At 44.5% G+C, this 18,745-nt stretch overlaps 1 protein-coding gene across 1 annotated transcript in view; it reads right to left on the minus strand.

Moving 5' to 3' along the window:
* Positions 1–2,650: 2,650 nt before the first annotated feature.
* Positions 2,651–18,745, minus strand: part of LOC109918703 (cadherin-2) — a 63,284-nt gene continuing 47,189 nt past the window's right edge. Inside the window, exons 11-15 of the mRNA XM_048596215.1 lie at positions 16,933–17,166; positions 16,520–16,753; positions 13,463–13,602; positions 12,846–13,010; positions 2,651–4,077 (exon numbers count right to left, since the gene is read on the minus strand). Of these exons, the coding sequence (XP_048452172.1) occupies positions 3,868–4,077; positions 12,846–13,010; positions 13,463–13,602; positions 16,520–16,753; positions 16,933–17,166 (983 nt within the window). The 3' untranslated portion in view covers positions 2,651–3,867. The remainder of the gene's footprint in view (positions 4,078–12,845; positions 13,011–13,462; positions 13,603–16,519; positions 16,754–16,932; positions 17,167–18,745) is intronic.

The raw sequence follows: 18,745 nt of genomic DNA on the forward strand, positions 1-18,745 counted from the left end.
GGGTCCCTGGTGCCGTGAGGCAGCAGTGCTAACCACTGAGCCACCGTGGTGTTCTAGCAGGATGTCTGTTCCCCATTGAATCGTACATCATACAAAGTTACTCAATAGCTGATTAAGACCTGAGTAAGTAAAAGGATATCTTGATTCAGATAAATGTCACTAATTGTTGTTATCCAGAGCATAGCAAACCATACAATCTGTTATTTATCGTGGTACTATTTCAGCATTTGTCAGGCACAAAGTTGGGTAAACAGTAGTGTCATCACTGGGCACCTAACACACCAGAGACAGGGGTTCGAATCTCATCGCAGCTTTAGAAATTAAGTTCAATTAATAAACCTGGAATTAAGAACTAGTCTCAGGAATGGTATCATCGCTTGTTGCAAAAAAAAAATGCATCTAGGTCACACAGTGTCATTGGATAAATACTTGGGGGTGGGGAATAAAACCGTAGGGACATGGGAGACTAATGAGATTGCTCATCACAAAGGACAAAGACAATATGTTGTACTGCCGCTTCCTGTTCTTGTTAATAATGCTGTGATTGACAGTCCAATAGACAATTATATGACTTAAGAGATTTAAATGGGTAAGGGGTTAAATCACTCGGTAACATTATGCAACGCAGTTACTGCATCAGTGCACTGTTGCGAGACACATTCAGATCATCGTCACTATATCATAGCATGTGATAAGGGTATAAAGATCTCACTAAGATTTCATCTTAACCCTGGCCACTTGAAGCATACCATACTGGTGAAAGCATGCTGCGCCTTGTAACAGAATAGCTTAATGTTAGCCCAGACACTGATGTGCCTGTGAATGTAACATTTGTACATTTTAGTGAGCTCTCTGTTAGAGCTTTCAATACCACACTACCCATGTGCTAGTTTCCTGGCCCAATACTTACTGGTCTATCATTTCCTTTGGGACCCAGGAACATGGAAATGAAAATAAAGGAATGATATTAAACTGCAAGTCCCGGGTTCTCTTCCCCTGCTCTCTGATGGCACAACTCCGACTACAGCAGGTCAGGAAGGCAGCCGCCATCACCTCTTCAAAGGGCAACAAATAACAAGCAACATCCGCATTCCAACACTTTCGCTTTGAATCAGAGGGCTTCAATTGCCAGTTAAAATGCACCAATTCAAAATTTCTAACATCTGCATTTTCAAAAATTAGATTGATGCTTCTATTTGCATTTTCAATTCGACTTAATATGTACAACCACCCCTGACTGCCGAAGGCTTTATTAGCAGAAAAAAAATCCCTGCATCATTCCAGCCAATTTGCATTTTATAATTAAAAAGCATGTCAAGCACTTTATTTTCCATGTTGCCAATTAACATAGCAGATTATCCCAGGAAAGTAAAGCAGCCTTTCCTCTCTGTATTGCTGTCCTGAGTCTTGATTGAGGTCTGGATCCATTATCTCATGCTTAGTGATAAAGGCTTTGTACCACTGCAATCCCACAGTCAATTGGGTTACACAACACTCTGCCCATCGACCAGGCTTTCCCATGTTCGTACAGGTCTCTCTCCCTTGTACAAGTGGGAATCATGGCCTCGATTTGGAATCCTTTGTCAGAAAGGATGAAAGTTTTAAAAAGTGGGATCTGTTGGAATGTTGCATGGACACAGGGCTGAGTGGCCAAAGTCCCACTGGACCATACACACATCAGGTGAGGGGGAAGAGGTTGAGAAGGAGATTGCTTCATGGTAACCTCAGCTGGTATGGGTACTAAACTCATGCTGTTGGCATCACAAACCAACCGTCCAGGCAACTGAGCTAACTGAAACCCCCTACAGATGCACACCCCTCATGAATTAAGCGGTCACCCATATAACGTGACTGTCACAGTGTTAAACCTTGGGGACTTTGTTAGACTAGAGAATTCTAGCATGGAGGAAATGATGGGCCAAAAACGGGCAAACGAGACTAGATTAATATAGGCTATCTCGTCGGCATGCAGGACGTTGGAGTGAAGGGTCTGTTTCCGTGCTGTATATCTCTATAACTGGACAGGCTGTGGTCATTTTCTTTTGAACAGGGGAGATTTAATAGAGATGGGTAAATCCACGAGGGGTCTCGATAGAACAAGGAACCTCTTCCCTTAGATCTGGTTCTGTGATTAGGGGATATAATATTTCAGACACAGTGGCAGGAGGGATAGAGAGAATTCCAGGGAATTCTTGCAGCCAGAAGGTGGTGGGGGTCTGGGGAACTCATTGCCAGAAACTGTGGCGGTGGGAACAGAAACATTTTCGAAAGTACATGGAATATCCACCTATCCACCATAAGCTACAAGCAGTACACAGCAACAGCTGGAAACTGTGGTTTAAAAGCAAAATATTGCAGACGCTGGAAATCTGAAACAAACAGAGAAAAGTGGAGAAACTCAGCAGTGTCTGTGGAGAGGCAGCCAGTTAATGTTTCGAGTCTGATATGACTCCTCCTCAGTGAGTTGAAGTTGGATAGCTCCTTGTCATCCACCGTAGATATGATGGGCTGAAGGGCCTTCTCCCTGCTGTAAATCTGTGAGGGTCTTGATTTCCACAAAGTCAACCGATCCAGTTAATCACGGTGCAGCATTAGAAATAGACAATCCTTGATACATGCTGATAAAATAAACTCAGACCCCAGCGAAAAATTCAAAAAGTAGCCTTTAATTTATATCCGGGCCAGAGGTGTAATGTTCTGATTCTGGTACACAGTAAAACTGGCAAAAGCCATTGTCACAATTTTCTCCTGGTTCAAAAGCTGTTCTTTAATCTGTGTTCCACCAGCATCTTCCCCCACCCCTCTTCGTATTTGGTACAAATCATGTAAAACATTTGTGCTAATTAAGAATTTAGAAAAGAAAAATAGTTGTCATGGTCTATCTAAGTTTTCAAACTGGTCAACATCACTTGCTCCAAAAGCATTTCCTCATCAATACCTATCCCCTTCGTGAAAACAAACGGTAAAAACATGCAAAAAAGAAAAATCTGAATCGCCCAAAGTTTCTCTCTTTTTTTTCCTGACGACATGATCTGAAGGTTTGGAACTGGTCTGTCGAATAGGTCTCCGAACATTATGTACACTTTCTTTTTGTACAAACAGAAAAAAAAAACAAAAAAAAAAAATTAATACCACTTTTCAGCTCGAGGCTGAAATTAAACTCTCATTTTCTTCTCTGGCTTGAGAAAATGTAAGTTTCACAGTGCCGTGACGAACATCAGGGGACACTGATAACCTTCAGTAAGTCTCAGCCTGTTTCAATTCACTGCAGTGCTTCTGAAAATCTGTGATCTGAAATCTGCTCACTTTCCCCGCTGAAACAAAAAGCGGTACTTGCTTCTTTTTTTTTTGTAAAAAGAAAAAGATTTGGTGTCTTTAGCATCTTATTTAAACTAAAAGCAGAGAATAGCTCAACGTTGTCTAACTGAGCTTTGTGTAAGCCCCTCCACTGTGCTGCAATTGGAGAGGATCAAGAAAAAAAGAGGATTATCACTTCAGAAATGTCACAGGTACTTTTAAAGCGTGTAACATAAATCTAATGATTCTGGAGATCAAAAAAGTGTACAAAAAGGCACAAAATCCCGGTGCTTCTGTACTTTGAGATTCAAGTGTAACAGAGCTCTCATCAATATTTCCTTTAAAACAGTGTCAGTTTACCAATAACTCCATTCACGCAAGTAGTTTGCAGCCTGTACCGTAGCTCTCAACGTGCGTTTTAACAAGTTGACTAACATGTAAAAGCCTAGCTCTTTTTTTTTGTGTGTGTGTGTTTGTATTTGTGTTGGCTGCTGCTGGAAACAAATCAGTCAGAAGTTCTTTAAAAAGAGTCTGCAAACGTTCCCACTTGCGCTGGAGAGAAGAGAGTGCCTAGCAGTCGCTGCCTCCACCGTACATGTCTGCCAGCTTCTTAAATCGCGGGCCCCAGTCATTCAGATAGTCGTAGTCCTGGTCTCCCCCAGAACTTGTCGAGTTGAGCGAACTCAAAGACCCTGCCGTGGAACCGCTTCCCTCGTAGTCGAACACCAGCAACGAGTCGTAAGGAGGTGCTGTGGGATCGTTGTCTGCGGCCTTGAGCCCCTGAAATTTGCAATTTTGTGAACGAGAAAGGAAACAGTTATAAAAATGCTTGCTTTGAATTTGCGTACCCACCCAATTCAACACTGAAATGCAACTTCACAGGTGCTACACTCAAACAGTAAAAGGTAAAACTGCCCTGCAGCCTTTTGGCATTTAAACTTCGTCGCCAATACTCCCTCGTATTTCTTTGTTCAGTCATGGGATGTGAGCGTTGGTGCCCAGGCCAGCATTTATTGCCGGAGAGTCAACCACATCGCTGTGGGTCTGGAGTCACATGTAGGTCAGACCAGGTAAGGATGGCAGATTTCCCTCCCTAAAGGACATTAGGTGATCTGGATGGGTTTTTATGACAATTAACAGTGTTATGGCCCAGACCAAACACCCCACTAAAAATGTGTTAGTGACATAGTCTGGACCCTAACTTTTTTCTTATTTTAAAGGCAACAGCCAGGCATTGTGTTCCAATGCAATTCCATTGGTCAGACCAGCAGATTTGAAGCAAAACACACTTTATTCACACACTATAGTTAAAATACAACAAAAGAAAGAAGGAATTGAAATAACTTTATAGTCTATTGGAAAACTTAACAGAATAGTAGATTATTTAACTACTGAACAGTAACTATTCCAATATAGTAACATCCCATAAACACACCCTTGACAAAGGTAAATTCAGTAAAATAGATTGTCTCAGAGGCAGTTGCTCAGTTCAGGAGGGAATCCATCAAGAGAAAACTGAGAGAGAGAGAGTAACATAGGATGGTGTACTGCAGCTTCAAGACCCCAGCAACTGCTACTGTAAAACTAAAACTAAAAATCCTGGTTCTGTAGGAACTTGGCCCATCCACTCAGGCTGCTTCTATTGTTCCCACTGTTAGAAAAAAAAGGTCTCACAAGCTGTTTACTTTCAAGGGCTTTCGATAGACACCTCCACACCTCTGCCTTAAAACCGCTCTTCAACAAGAATAAAATACCAGGACGATATACAACCCTTAAAGCCATCGCACCATCACACCAGCAGCTACATGCTCATCATTCAGTCAGCTCTTTATTCCAGGTATTTACGGAATTCAATTTTTCAAACTTGTCATGGGATTCGAAGCCAAGCCCTTAGAATATTTATCTGAGTTTCTGCATTACCACTATGTTACTGTTTTGGTCCTGTCAACAGGTCAGAACCGCTTCTCTACAACTGGTGAGGTGGCTCAGTGGTTAGCACTGCTGCCTTACAGTGCCAGGAACCTGGGTTCAATTCCACCCTCGGGCGACTGTCTGTGTGGAGTTTGCACATTCTCCCCGTGTCTGCGTGGGTTTCCTCCCACAGTCCAAAGATGTGCAGATTAGGGTGGATCGGCCATGCTAAATTGCCCCACAATCTTCAGAGATGTGCAGGCCAGGTGGGTTAGCCATGGGAAGAGCAGGGTTACACAGATAGGTGTTGGGTCTGGGTGGGATGTTCTTCGGAGGGTCAGTGTCGACTTGATGGGCTGAATGGCCTGCTTCCACGCTGTAGGGACTCTATGATCTATGCTTTCTGACTTTAAAGACATCCCGTTAAGCCTCGCCATCAGCATCTGTAACAGGGATAACGTCTTGGTGCCAAACAGAGCTCAAGGATGAGACCAGAACATTCTCCAGTGCCTCAATATGCTTTTTGTGGGATAGCGAGACTGATGCTTGAAGGTAGTCTGGATCAGTTAGCACTACATTCACAGGAGTTTAGAAGAATGAGGGGGGGGGGGGGGAAGGGTCTCAGAAAACCTATAAAATTCCAACAGGACTAGACAGCATAAATGCAGGGAAAATGTTCCCAATGACCAGGGAATCCAGATCCAGGGCTCACAGTCTAAGGATACAGGGTGCACCATTTAGGACTGACAGGAGGAAAAATGTCTTCACCCAGAGAGTGGGGAGCCTGTGGAATTCTCTGCCACAGAAAGTGGCTGAAGCCAAAACACCGAATGTTCTCAAGGAGTTAGATACAGTTCTTAGGGCGAAAAGGATCAAAGGATTGAGGTGGTGGTGTGATCTGGACATCTCTTTTTCATTTCCCTGTTTCTTTTATTTCTGCTTCTGTTTTTAAGCCTGCCTTTGGTACACTAAGATGGTGCCGGATAATGGTGACTTTGTAAATGTTTTACTGTATTTCTGTACTCGCGTACACATGACAATAAAATCTAAATCCATAAGCTGGAGACCAGCAGCATTCACAGTACTCCGAGTGTGGTTGGATTTACTAAGACTACCCAGGAACAAAGTCTGTGGGGGCTTGGGGAATAATGTAACTGGTTAAAAAAAAAATCAAACCAAGCCTATTAGCAGGTTCTAAGTAACACATACACAGCTGAGGCACAAGCTAGATTCTTGTTCCGCATTTACACAAACATTTTATTTTGTTTTGAGACACCAGGAATTCCTTTACTCATTCTGAACAGCAGGAGAGGTGTCATTTACATAGTTACTGCTCAACTATGGAATCAACAGATTGAACAAAGAGGGTCATTTTTAAAAAAAACTCCCGAGACTGCAACATTGATTTAAAACTCCTGGCTGAATAAAGTGGCAGAAGTGATGACCAGAGGTAATGGGATAAAACCTCAAGCAGCCTGGCTTTCTCCAGTTCAGAAGTAAACGAATATCAACCTTTGAGCTGTGCACATTATTCTTAGTGTTAAGGACAAAAAAAAAAATGAAAAAGCTAAAGCAGGATAATGGACAAATAACTTCAGTAACAGTGCAGGGAACAGTCAGAAAATAGTACAGCATAGGAAGAGGCCATTCAGCCCAGAGCCCTTTTGAAATTAATCTAGTTAGCCCTTCTGCACATATCCTGAAATTTGTTTCTCCTTCAAGTATACACCCTATTCCTTTTTGTAGGCTCCAATTTCTGGGGTCTAGTAATCGAGAGGCTTAGACTAATGCTCCAAGGACACAGGTTCAAATCCCACCATGGCTCCATGTGGAATTTAATAAATAAATTCTGGAATTGAAAGCTAGTCTTAGTGATGACAACCACGATTATCACAAATCCCATCTGCTTCACTAATGTACCTTAGTCAGGGAAATCTGCATCCTTACCTAGACTGGTTTACATGTGACTCCAGATCCACAGCAACTGCCCTGTGAAATGGCCAAGCGAGAGGCTCTGTTCAGGGGCAATTAGGGATGGGCAACAAATTCTCAGGTGAAATCCACATACCATGAGGGAATGAAACTAAAAATTTGGAATGCATCTCGCACTCTAGCAGACAATGCAGTCATATCCTAACCACTTCCAATAACACACACAAATGGTTCTCACCATGTTGTCTGTCAGCTCTGAAAACCTCAAATTTGTGCCCTTTGTCAGCTACTCAAAACAGCTACTGTCCATTTATTCCTAAAAATAAACTTTATCTCTCTACTTGAGGAGAATAACCAAAACGAATATAGCTGTGCAGGGCTATATGTGATCTAAAAGTACGTGGTACGCATCACTAGTTAGAGCCAGCTGGAGACTTTGGTTTGTACTCATTCTTCCAAGGGATGTGGGTGTTGCAGACAAGGTCTGTCTTAGTTCCTGAACTGAGTGTTTCACTACAGCCATTTCAGATTCAACCATATTGCTGTGGATCAGGAATCATATCTGGACCAGACCAGGTTTCCTTCCTAAACATGCATTTAGTGAACCAGATGGGTTTTAGAATGCAATTGGCAGTAATTACATTATCCCATCAAGCTAGCTTAGTGTTTATGGAATTCAGACTTTTGTGACACTCAACACTTCCATGGTCACACAGTTGGGCCAGCTTTTGATTCCATTATTACTGAATTTAAATTTCATCATCTGTCATGGTGTGATTTGAACTAATGTCCCCAGAACATCAGCTCAGGCGGCCTGGATTACTAGTCCCGAGACATTACCATTACACCACTCGGCCTGCAAATTGGGTGGTGGGACTTTGTGGGTTTGTATAGCTTTAGATCTATTGTGACAGTCATACATTGGCCCTGGTGCTTCAAACAGGAGCCAAAACCTTACAAATGATGTCTTGACCAAAGCGAGGAGGCAAGGAGATGTTCAGCAGTTACAAAAATCAAGGGGACAGTGATCCTGACTCACCCAGAAATGCCAGCTGTAGAGTCACAGAGCATGGAAAAACATCCTTCAGTCCAACCAGTCAACCACGCTCCCAAACTAAACTAGCCCCATTTGCCTGCATTTGTCCCATATCTCTCCAAACCTTTCCTAATCATGAACTTATCCAAGTACCATTTAATCATTGTAACTGCACCTGCACCTGCACCTGCACCCACCACTTCCTCTGGCAGTTCATTCCATACAGGAACAACCCTGTGTGCAAAAATGCTGCCCCTCATGTCCTTTTTAAATCTTTGTCCCTTCACTTTAAAAATATACCCTCTAGTTTTGAACCCCCTCACTCTCGAGAACAGACCCTTGTCATTCACCTTATCTATGCCCCTCATGATTTTATGAACTCAAAAAAGGTCACTCCTCAACCTTCTATGCTCCAGTGAAAAAAGTCCCAGTCTTTCCAGTCAATTTTTATATCTTAGGCATACAGCATGGAAACAGACCCTTCAGCTAACCCATCCATACCAACCAGGTTTCCCAAACTAAATTAGTCCCATTTGCCTGCGTTTGGCCCATATCTCTCTAAACCTTTCCCGTTCATTTATCTATCCAAAGGTCTTTTAAATGTTCCCCACAACGGTGACTGTGGGAAATAGGAGGACTAGGCCATTTGGCCCTTTGAGCCTGCTCCACCATTCAAAATGGTCATAGCTGATCATTCAACTCAGTCCCCTGTTCCCACTTTCTCCCCCATATCCACTGATCCCTTTAGCCCTAAAAAATACATCCATATCCTTCTCGAAATCATACAATGTCCGACCTCGACCGCTTTCCGAGACAGAGACTTCCACAGGCTCCCCACTCTCTGGGTGAAGACACTTCTCATCTCAGTCCTAAATGGCCCACCCATATACTTCAACTATGACCCCTAGTCTCATAAGTCTGAGTCATCAGGAACATCCTTCCTGTGTTGAACCTGTCTAGGCTTGAGGCAAAGACTTCCACAGGCTCATCACCCACTGGGTAAAATGAAATACACTTTGTAATGTATCAAAAATGTTTAGTTGACTGTAAATCATTCGGAAGCAACCCGGAGGTCACAACAGGTGCTATACAAATGCTGGTCTTTTCTCTGCCGTTCCTACAGTCACGACAAACCGCAGCTTGAGAAAGGTTGTTTCGACAAATTATCTCTCACTTTCCTTTTTTCTTCTTTCATTATCCTCTCTCGATTGCTGTGAATGTTCCACTGAGTCAGACATGTGGGAACCAGCTCCCTTTTGATGGAGCTGTTCATTATGAGGCTCTCGGAACTCCATTTGTTCAAAGCCGTGATTTAAAATTAATATCAAATACTGACTGATGAATTATCCGCCTTTCAGCATAGTTTCAGGACTGCACCATTAGCTGTTTATATGCTTCACACCCTCCACATGCAGGACTTTGCAAATGTGTTGGTATAATTATTCTGCTTCAATTATTAAAGTGGAAAATTGGCTATTTTCCACTCAGTGCCTCACAACAAGCTCGTCATATTCAGGTCAAATAAACACAATCTTTGCTGCATAAGCAAAGGGGAGAGCCGCATGGAGGTAAACCATCAAACTCTGAACCTAAAACAGAATGGCCATTCGAATTTTAATTTTTCAATTTGCTTATTGCCCAGAGGGCATTAAGAGCCAACTACCTTGTATCTGGAGTCATACGCAGTATTTTATATATGTTTTAAGATCATGCATGTTTGAGTTTGTATTTTTGCATTTGAACTAGTGACATAAGGGTTTTCTGCACCTGAAGGGGTTTAAATGATTAATGCTTAAGTATATTTATATTTCTTTTTAAACATTTTGAAAGATAGCCTCCAAGAATTAATAGGTTTTAGTCTATCTCCAGAGAATTAATGAGTGAATGAAATGCATAGTGTAGTACATTAAGGTTCTGGACTTTTTAAGTTTAGGGAACACCCAACATCTTGGAGAGAAGCCTCTTAGTTTTAGTTTCAGTTTTGGGTAGTTCTGCAGGAGACTGAACTGAAACTGGACATGTAAACCAATTACTCGAGAAAGGGAGAGCTAATTTAGATTTATGAGAAGTGTTACCTCATCAATATGGAGTTTAGCAATAATTCCAGACCAGAAGTGCTTGAGCAAAACTCTGAAGGGGTTATTGGAAGCTGAGAAAGTTGGAGCCTTTGTACACCTGAGCTTTAAAAAAAAAAGGCCATTGGGTTCTCCAGGTTGAGAGTTGAAGCCACAGTTAAATTTAGCCTAATGGAAGTGATAGAGAAGGAGATTCTCTCTGCTACAAGTACTGTAAAGAGATGTATTGTGATCTGTAAAGGAGCGTTGTTAGAAACTGTAAACGAGAGTTATTTGATTAAAAAAGTTTAAACTTTATCGTGTTTCCCCAAATCTTTAAATTTGTGTTATATGCATGAAGTTTGGTTTATTCTATTTTATATTCATTACTTTACCCACTAGAGGAGCATTTCCACTTCTGTTTTATTAAAGAACTCTCTCTGGTCGTAAAAATCTTCATTAACGTAAAAAGGTCAACTCTTTTGTGAAATCCAAAAACGATTTAAAAGGGATTTTTTTCAAAGTGCAACAGCTCAATTTGCAATCAATTGCTAATGCTAAATTAACACACTGAAATGTTAATCCATACTTGTAAGTAACTAACGACAAACTGGGATTAGGTATTTCATTGCTTTTTCAGCACTGGGCAAGGCTATTCAACTCAGCTGGCTCATGAGAGTGGGTCCGCTCCCCATCACCGTATCCTTCTAATCCATTCTCCCTCGTGTGTTTCTCTGGCTGCCTTGCAATGGATGCACTGGGCACAGCAGCAAATGCTGAGGATCCCAACCCTACCCTGTAGCCAGGCTCCCCATCACCAGCTGGCAAAATGACTCATGATAGATGGGCTGAACACTTAGGCACATGACTGCGTTCAAGTCAGCATCTGACCATAACTTGTAGGCGCAGATTTAGGCCATTTGGCCCATTGAGACTGCGTTACCATCCGATCACAACTGAGACGTTTCTCAATCCCATTCTCCTACCTTCTCCCTGTAACCCTTAATCCCTTTACTAATCAAGAACCTCTCTCTGTCTTAACTACACTCAATGACTGGGCCTCCACAGCTTTCTACATCAATTGGCTCCCCAGAGTCACCACCCTCTGGCTGAAGAAATTCCTCCTCATTTCAGTTCTAAAGGGTCGGACCTTTACTCAGAGGCTGTGCCCTTGGGTCCTAGTCTCTCCAATGAGTGGAAACAACATCTCCACTTCCAGGAGTTATAACGTCCTCCCGAAACGCACCCAACGCCGGCTACTCCTGAGTTCCATCAAGTGAAGATTTTGGAGTGGCTCCTTAATAACTCATAACACACAAGATAGCTCCAGCAGGACTGTCCTCACCTTCAGCTCATCCCTTATTTGCTGCCAAGGTTATAGATGGGATAATAATCTGCATTTATGTGGTGCCTTTATTGCTGCACCCTATCTCCCAATATGCTTCAGAGGAGCGTTTTCAAATAAAATTTGACACTGAGCCACATGGGGAGATTAGGAAAGCAGATCACAGGTTTTTATTTTAAATAAAAAAATGTGGGGCAGACCCACAGAAAGGCTAGGGGAAGGGAACTTCGGGTAGAGTCATACAACATGGAAACAGACAGACATCCACGCTGACCAGAAATTGCAATCTGATCTAGTCCCATTTGCCAGCATTTGGCCCATATCCCTCTAAACCCTTCCTATTCACGTACCCATCCAGATGCCTTTTAAATCTTGTAATTGTACCAGTCTCCACCACCTCCTCTGGCAGCTTATTCCATACACACACCACCCTCGACGTGAAAAAGTTATCCCTTAGGTCCCTTTTAAATCTTTCCCATCTCACCTTAAACCTATGCCCTCTATTTTTGGACTCCCCCACCATGGGCAAAAGGTTTTGGCTATTCACCCTACCCATACCCCTCGTGATTTTATAAACCTCTATAAGGTCACCCTTCAGCTTCCAATGCTCCAGGGAAAATAGACCCAGCCTATTCAGCCTCTCCTTATAACTCAAACCCTCCAACCCCAGCAACAGCCTGGTAAATCTTTCCACACCCTCTCAAGTTTAACACTATCTTTCCTATAACAGGGAGACCAGAATTGACCGGATCTTGTGGTCCTGGCAACGAAAGCACCGAGATGTCAATGGCAGCAGAGTAAATAAAACCGGGGAAGGGATAGAACCCAAGGATGGTTACTTCACCCAGAGAGTGGGAAGCCTGTGGCATTCTCTATCACAGAAAGCGGTTGAGGCTAAAACATTATGAATGATTTCAAGGAGGAGGAAGTGGACACTGTTCTTAGGGGTAAAGAGGGGGGAGAAAAAAGAGGGGCGGGGGGGGGGAAAAAGGGTGGGGGGGAACAGGGAACTGAGTTGGATAAGCAGCCATGATCACACTGAATGGGGGAGCAGGCTTGAAGGGCTGAATGGCCTATAGCAGCTCCTAATTTTGATGTTTCTATTACAGCACAGGAGGAGGCCACTTAGCCTTTCGTGTCTGTGCTCACCCTCTAAAGGAGAGTGTCACTGGGTGCCCATAAAGTTCAGGAGTAGGCCATTTGGCCCCACTAGCCTGCTATCCCACTCCCCTAATGCCCACTTTTCTCTCGTTGAGAGGGTCCATCTTACCTCGTTGATGAAGTCTCCGATGTCACCGGGGTGAGGGGCGGCAGAGCGGACAGGATACTGAGGCTCAGCATGAATCGGCCGTTCGTCCACTCGCCGGATCCCAATGGGTTTGATTGCATCGGGTTCTACCGCATCAGGCTGTTGGAGCTGGCTCAGGTCATAATCCTGTCAAAGCAATGGATCACCCTCAGGTAGTGTCCCACTGGGCGCAGTAACCCTGCCCTCACACCCCACCCCCGTCACCCCGCCTTCCTCCCCCCGCACCCTCACTCCCCCCCCCCGTCACCCCGCCTTCCTCCCCCTGCCCCCTCACTCTCCACCCATCACCCCGCCTTTCAAACACCCAGCTCCACCACTTGCAGCCTCCTTGCATACATTGCCCCTCCCCTCACTCCATGCTCCCACCACTCACTCCCCGGCCCTCCCCCAACTCCATAATGTCCCCGTCACTTCCTGACCCAACCCTCCCACTCACTCCCTGACCCCCTGCACACTCCCTGACCTTGCCACTCCCCGGCCCTGCCCCCACTGCTCAATCCCCCTGCAAAATTCTCCCCGCCCGCTCCCCAACCACACCCCCATCCCTCCCCGCCCACTCCCCAGCCCTCCCCCCTCACCTGATCTTCCTCACCACCTCCCTCCTCATCATATTTCAGGATGTTGTCCCTCACATCATCCTCTGGATCAATGAGTAATTGCTTGGCCTGGCGTTCCTTGTCACGTCTCTTCATCCAGATGACAAACAGCAAGACTAAGACTGCAAGGAAGAAAAGAAAAACAAAACTTGAATTGTGATAGCGCCTGTTGCAACCTTTATTTCCCCCTCCCAGAAGGATGAGTGTTGTTGGAACTTCCTTCCTCAAAAAGCAGTGGAAGCAGAATCTATAAGTGTCTTTAAGGAAGAGGTAGATAGATTCTTGTAGATCAAGGGGATGAAGGATTATTAGGGAAATGTAGGAATACAAAGTTGAGGTTAAAATCAGATCAGCCACGATCTTATTGAATGGCTTGATGGGTCGAATGACCTACTCCTGTTCCTTGTTTATGTATCTACGTAACCTCTGGATGCCCCAAAGTGTTTTATAGCTAGGGCAGGGGAGAGTTTACCACTGACCAGAAACTGAACTGGGCCGGCTGTATAAACACAGTAGCTACAAGTTTGTCAGTAACTGGAAATCCTGCAGCAACTAACTCACTCCCGATTCCCCAAACTCTTCCACAAACAGCAGTGGATACTGAACCAGTTGTTAATTTTAAATCGGAGAAAGAATTTTTTTTTTTGTTATACAAAGGTATTACCGGGTATGAGCCAAAGGCAGGTGTATGGAGTTAGGTTACAGATCAGTCATGATCTCAGTGAATGGTGGAACAGGCTCGAGGGGCTGAATGGCCTACACTTGTTCCTGTATTCCCACATCCATCAGCTACAAGGCACAAGTCAGGAGTGTGATGGAATATTCCCCACTTGCCTGGATGGGTGCAGCTCCAACAACACTCAAGAAACTCGATACCATCACGACAAAACAACCCAATACTATTTTATCCAAAAGATATTATGGATGGGCAATAAGTGTTGGCCGAGCCGGCGACTCCCATATCCATTGATAGAATTAGTTTTTTTTTTGCAAATCTGAGTACAGTAACAGTTGTAACTTGTTCAGCCAATTTGCAGTTATTTTGCAGAAACAATGAGAACAATCAGGTCAGCTATTTCAATGTGTTGACTCAGGATAAACAGTGGTCAGCGCATCAAGATAAATCCCATGATCTTTATTCTACGAAATGGCTCGCGTATGAATCAACTACGTTGCTGTGGGCGTGAACCAGACTAGGTACAGACGGCAAATTTCTTTCCCCAAAGGGAATTAGTCAACCAGATGGGTTTTTATAACAATTGATGATAGTTTCATGGTCACCATCCCAGAGTCTAGCTTTCAGTTTTGGACTTATTAACTGAATTTAAACTCCACCAGGCAGTGGCATTGTGGTGCTGTAGTCAAGAATCCCAGGCTAATGTTCTGGGGACATGGTGAAATTTGAATTCAATAACATTTGAATAGAGAGCTGGACGAATATTGACCATGGAACCACTGGTGATTAGCAGCAAAAAAAAACACACCTGAAATCACTGATAGTAGGAACTGCCGATGCTGGAGAATCTGAAATAACAAGGTGTAGAGCTGGATGAACACAACAGGCCAAGCAGCATCATAGGAGCAGGAAGGCTGACGTTTCGGGCCTAGACCCTTCATCAGAAGAATCTGGACCTTTTCTGAATCAGTAATGTCCTTTAGGGAAGGAAATTTGCCATCTTTACCTGGTCTGGCCTACACGTGACTCCAGGTCCACAGTGATGTGATTGACTCTTAACTGCCTTCTGGGTAATTGAGGTTAGACACATCAAACATTAGCAAATAAGAAAACACCTCAGTGCAATGTGCATCCAGGTCCCAGGAGCAGGGCTTAGGCCCATGGATTACCAGTGCGACTGTCACTACATCGCCAAATCCCCAACCTCTTCTTCAAAACAACACGCTTCCACCAAAGGTGGAAGATGGTGGCTGTGGGCATGAGGGAGCGGGGGAGGGGGGAGCAGTTTTACCTTCATATAGCACCAAAGTGTTCCCTCAGGACTACCACAAGTATGGCAACCAAGGATTGCTGTGCTGTCTATGGAGAGGAACACAAGCTGACTTGGTGCTGAGAGTACCATACTATAGGTGATGAGCTGCCTTCTTGAACCACTGCAGTCCACCTGCCGTAGTTAGACCCACAATCCCCTTTGGAAGGGAATTCCAGGATTGTGACTCAGCAACACCAAAGGAACAGTGATATATTTCCAAGTCAGGATGGTGAGTGGCTTGGAGGGGAACTTGCAGGGGATGGTGTTCCCATGTATCTGCTGCCCTTGTCCTTCTAGATGGAAGTGGTCGTGGGTTTGGAAGGTGGTGTCTGAGGATCTTTGGTGAATTTCTGCAGTGCATCTTGTAGATGGTACACACTGCTGCTACTGAGCGTCGGTGGTGGAGGGAGTGAATGTTTGTGGATGTGGTGCCAATCAAGCGGCTGCTTTGTCCTGGATGATGTCAAGCTTCTTGAGTGTTGTTGGGGCTGCACCCATCCAGGCAAGTGGGGAGTATTCCATCACACTCCTGACTTGTGCCTTGTAGATAGTGGGACAGGGCTTTGGGGAGACAATAGCTGACATCATCGACACTCTCAGTTGGAACTCTCCCAGAATTGAATTCTAATACTTTGTTGCTTCAGCAACGTTTCTGCATCACTACATCAATCTCCTTCAGCATCTCAATTTCCCCCACCCCGCACCCATAGAGGCTTACAGCATGGATACAGGCCATTCGGCCCATTGTGTCCGTGCTAGTCATCAACCATCAATCTACTCTCGTCCCATTTTCTAGCACTTGGTCCATAGCCTTGTATGATTTTATTGCTTCAAGCCATCAGCTAAATATTATGTAAATGTTGAGAGGGTGTCTGCTTCTACCAGCAGTGAGTTCCACCCTCTGGGTGCAGAAGAACCAAACTGGAACCCTCCAGAATGACAAGCAGTGGGTGATTCAATCCTTGTTTAACTGCTCATGGCCCGACTACAGGCTTATCATCGGAGGGAGGAGATGAGCCGAACTGCGTGTGAACGGTTACTGGGTACTCACTGAGCAGGATGATGATGCACAGCAGAATGGCAATGATAGCCCCAGTTCCCAAGCCAGCAGCAACAATCGCTTGGACCGATGTACAGTCACCGTTTTCATCACACGGGCAGACTTTGACAAGGAGAACCGAGGTGGCAGACATGGGAGGGTTTCCAGAGTCCATGATCATTATAGGCACGTCATAAATGCCATCATCAAGGATTCCAATCTTCAGTCTCAACTGCGCATAATCACCTAAACAAAACATTGTGAGCTGTGTGAGAACTCAAGTCGGTAAACTCACCTCCCCCCCCACCCCACCATAACTATACAAAAGCAGGGGCACTTTGTCACAAAACCGTGCAGCGTGCCGTACTCCTGGCTTTTACAGAAACGCGCGGGCCCGTTCTCCCGCACAGAAACGCCAGGCTCACCACTCAGCCGAGTTATGGTCCAGTTCCTCCTGATGTCTCCCGGGCTGTCGGGGAGCTCGAAGGCAAATGGTCCCGTGTTCGGGTCGATGTCGGCGTCGGTGGCGGTGATGTTGATGGCATTTGGATCCGGCTTCTCGCAAATGGAAACCTCCTCGGGGAAGATCTGTGGCGCGTTGTCATTGATGTCGAGCAGGTAGATCTGGAGGGTGCCTGTCCCACTTGCTGGGGGGATGCCTGGAGAACAACAAGAGGAGGTCATTAACAAAGCCAGTCCTTCGCAACCCACACACTTCCTTTCCCTCCTCTACCCCGTCCCACTTTGCAAATGACACACTCATGACTTCAGCCAACTTAATCTGTGGAATATTGACATTTAGACAAATTCTCAAACATTGGCAGAACTTTGTAAAACTATTTTTCTTAACAAAAAGGTATTTTTAAGCAGCAGCCTTTTCAGCACTGCAGGCTGAAATGATATTTCTATAATTGAGCTAGTGTTAAAGCAAATCATCAACATTCATACAAACAGCACACAGCAGATGGCAGTGTGTCAGAGAGATTAGACTCTGCAGGCAAGTTCCTCATTCATCTCCATCCTGAGGAGCATTAATGTTCCTTGCACCATATGTGATTACACTCCCAGCAAAACAAATTGCAAGCTGAAAATCAGCACATCGCTTCCAATTGTTCGTCCTTGAACACGTGTCTCCAAAGAGATTGCACAAAGCACAAACTATAACAACAAGCCCACAGCACAACACAACCTTATTCCCACTCACACTGTCTCCAATCGCATCGGAACCAATCTGTAAAAAATTGCAGAGCACGGTTAAACCTTTAATTAACTTCTTCACCCAGCTAACTTCACCCGCTTTCTTTGTTCTTCAAACTGGTTGATTGGTCACACAAATATCATTGTGAAGGTTGACAGAGATTTATAGCTCATTCCATGCTCTGAGCAGAGCTCACATGCCTCATTCCCCAGTGCACACTGTCACTCTAATCTTAAATCATCATCATTAAGGTTCAGTACTTCAGCTCAGCAGCTTGGTGGTGAGCTGTCTTCTTGACCTACAATGCCCGGAGGGAGGGAATTCCAGGATTTTTGCCCAGTGACTCCGAAGGAACGGCGATATATTTCCAAGTCAGGATGGTGAGTGGCTTGGAGGGGAACTTGCAGGGGGTGGTGTTCCCATGTATCTGGTTTGTCACAAGCATCAAGTTGTGTCCCATGATCTAGACTCCCCAGCCAACAGAAACATCTTATCTGCATCTCCCATGCCTACCCCTTGAAGAATTTTAGAGGTTTCTACGAGACCACCTCGCATTTTTTTCTGGTGAGTACAGGCCCAGTTTGCCCAATTTCTCTCAATAGGTCAATCCCACCATCCCAGGAACAAGTCTGGTGAACCTTGATTGCAATTCCTCTGTGACAATAATATCCTTCCTGAGATAAGGAGACCAAAACTGCACACAGTACACCAGGTGTGGGTCTAACCAAGCTCCTGTACTATTGAAGTAAGACTTTACTGCTCCTGTACTCAAATCCTTTTGCAACAGAGGTTAACATTCCATTAGCCTTCTTGATAACATGCTACACCTGTATGTTAGCTTACACAGATCACCTAGGTCCCTTCATCTACACTTTCCAACCTCTTACTATGTAAGTAATGTTCTGTACAGCTATTCTTCATTCCAAAGTGGATAACCTCACATTTTTTCATCTTCAATGTCTTTGTCCACTCACTAATCCTGCCCAAATCTTCCTGAAGCTGCTTCACACCTTCCCCATGACACACAGTCTCACTCAGCT

This window comes from Rhincodon typus, chromosome 4 (genome assembly GCF_021869965.1).
Source record: "Rhincodon typus isolate 14 chromosome 4, sRhiTyp1.1, whole genome shotgun sequence".
NCBI classification, from domain to species: Eukaryota; Metazoa; Chordata; class Chondrichthyes; order Orectolobiformes; family Rhincodontidae; genus Rhincodon; species Rhincodon typus.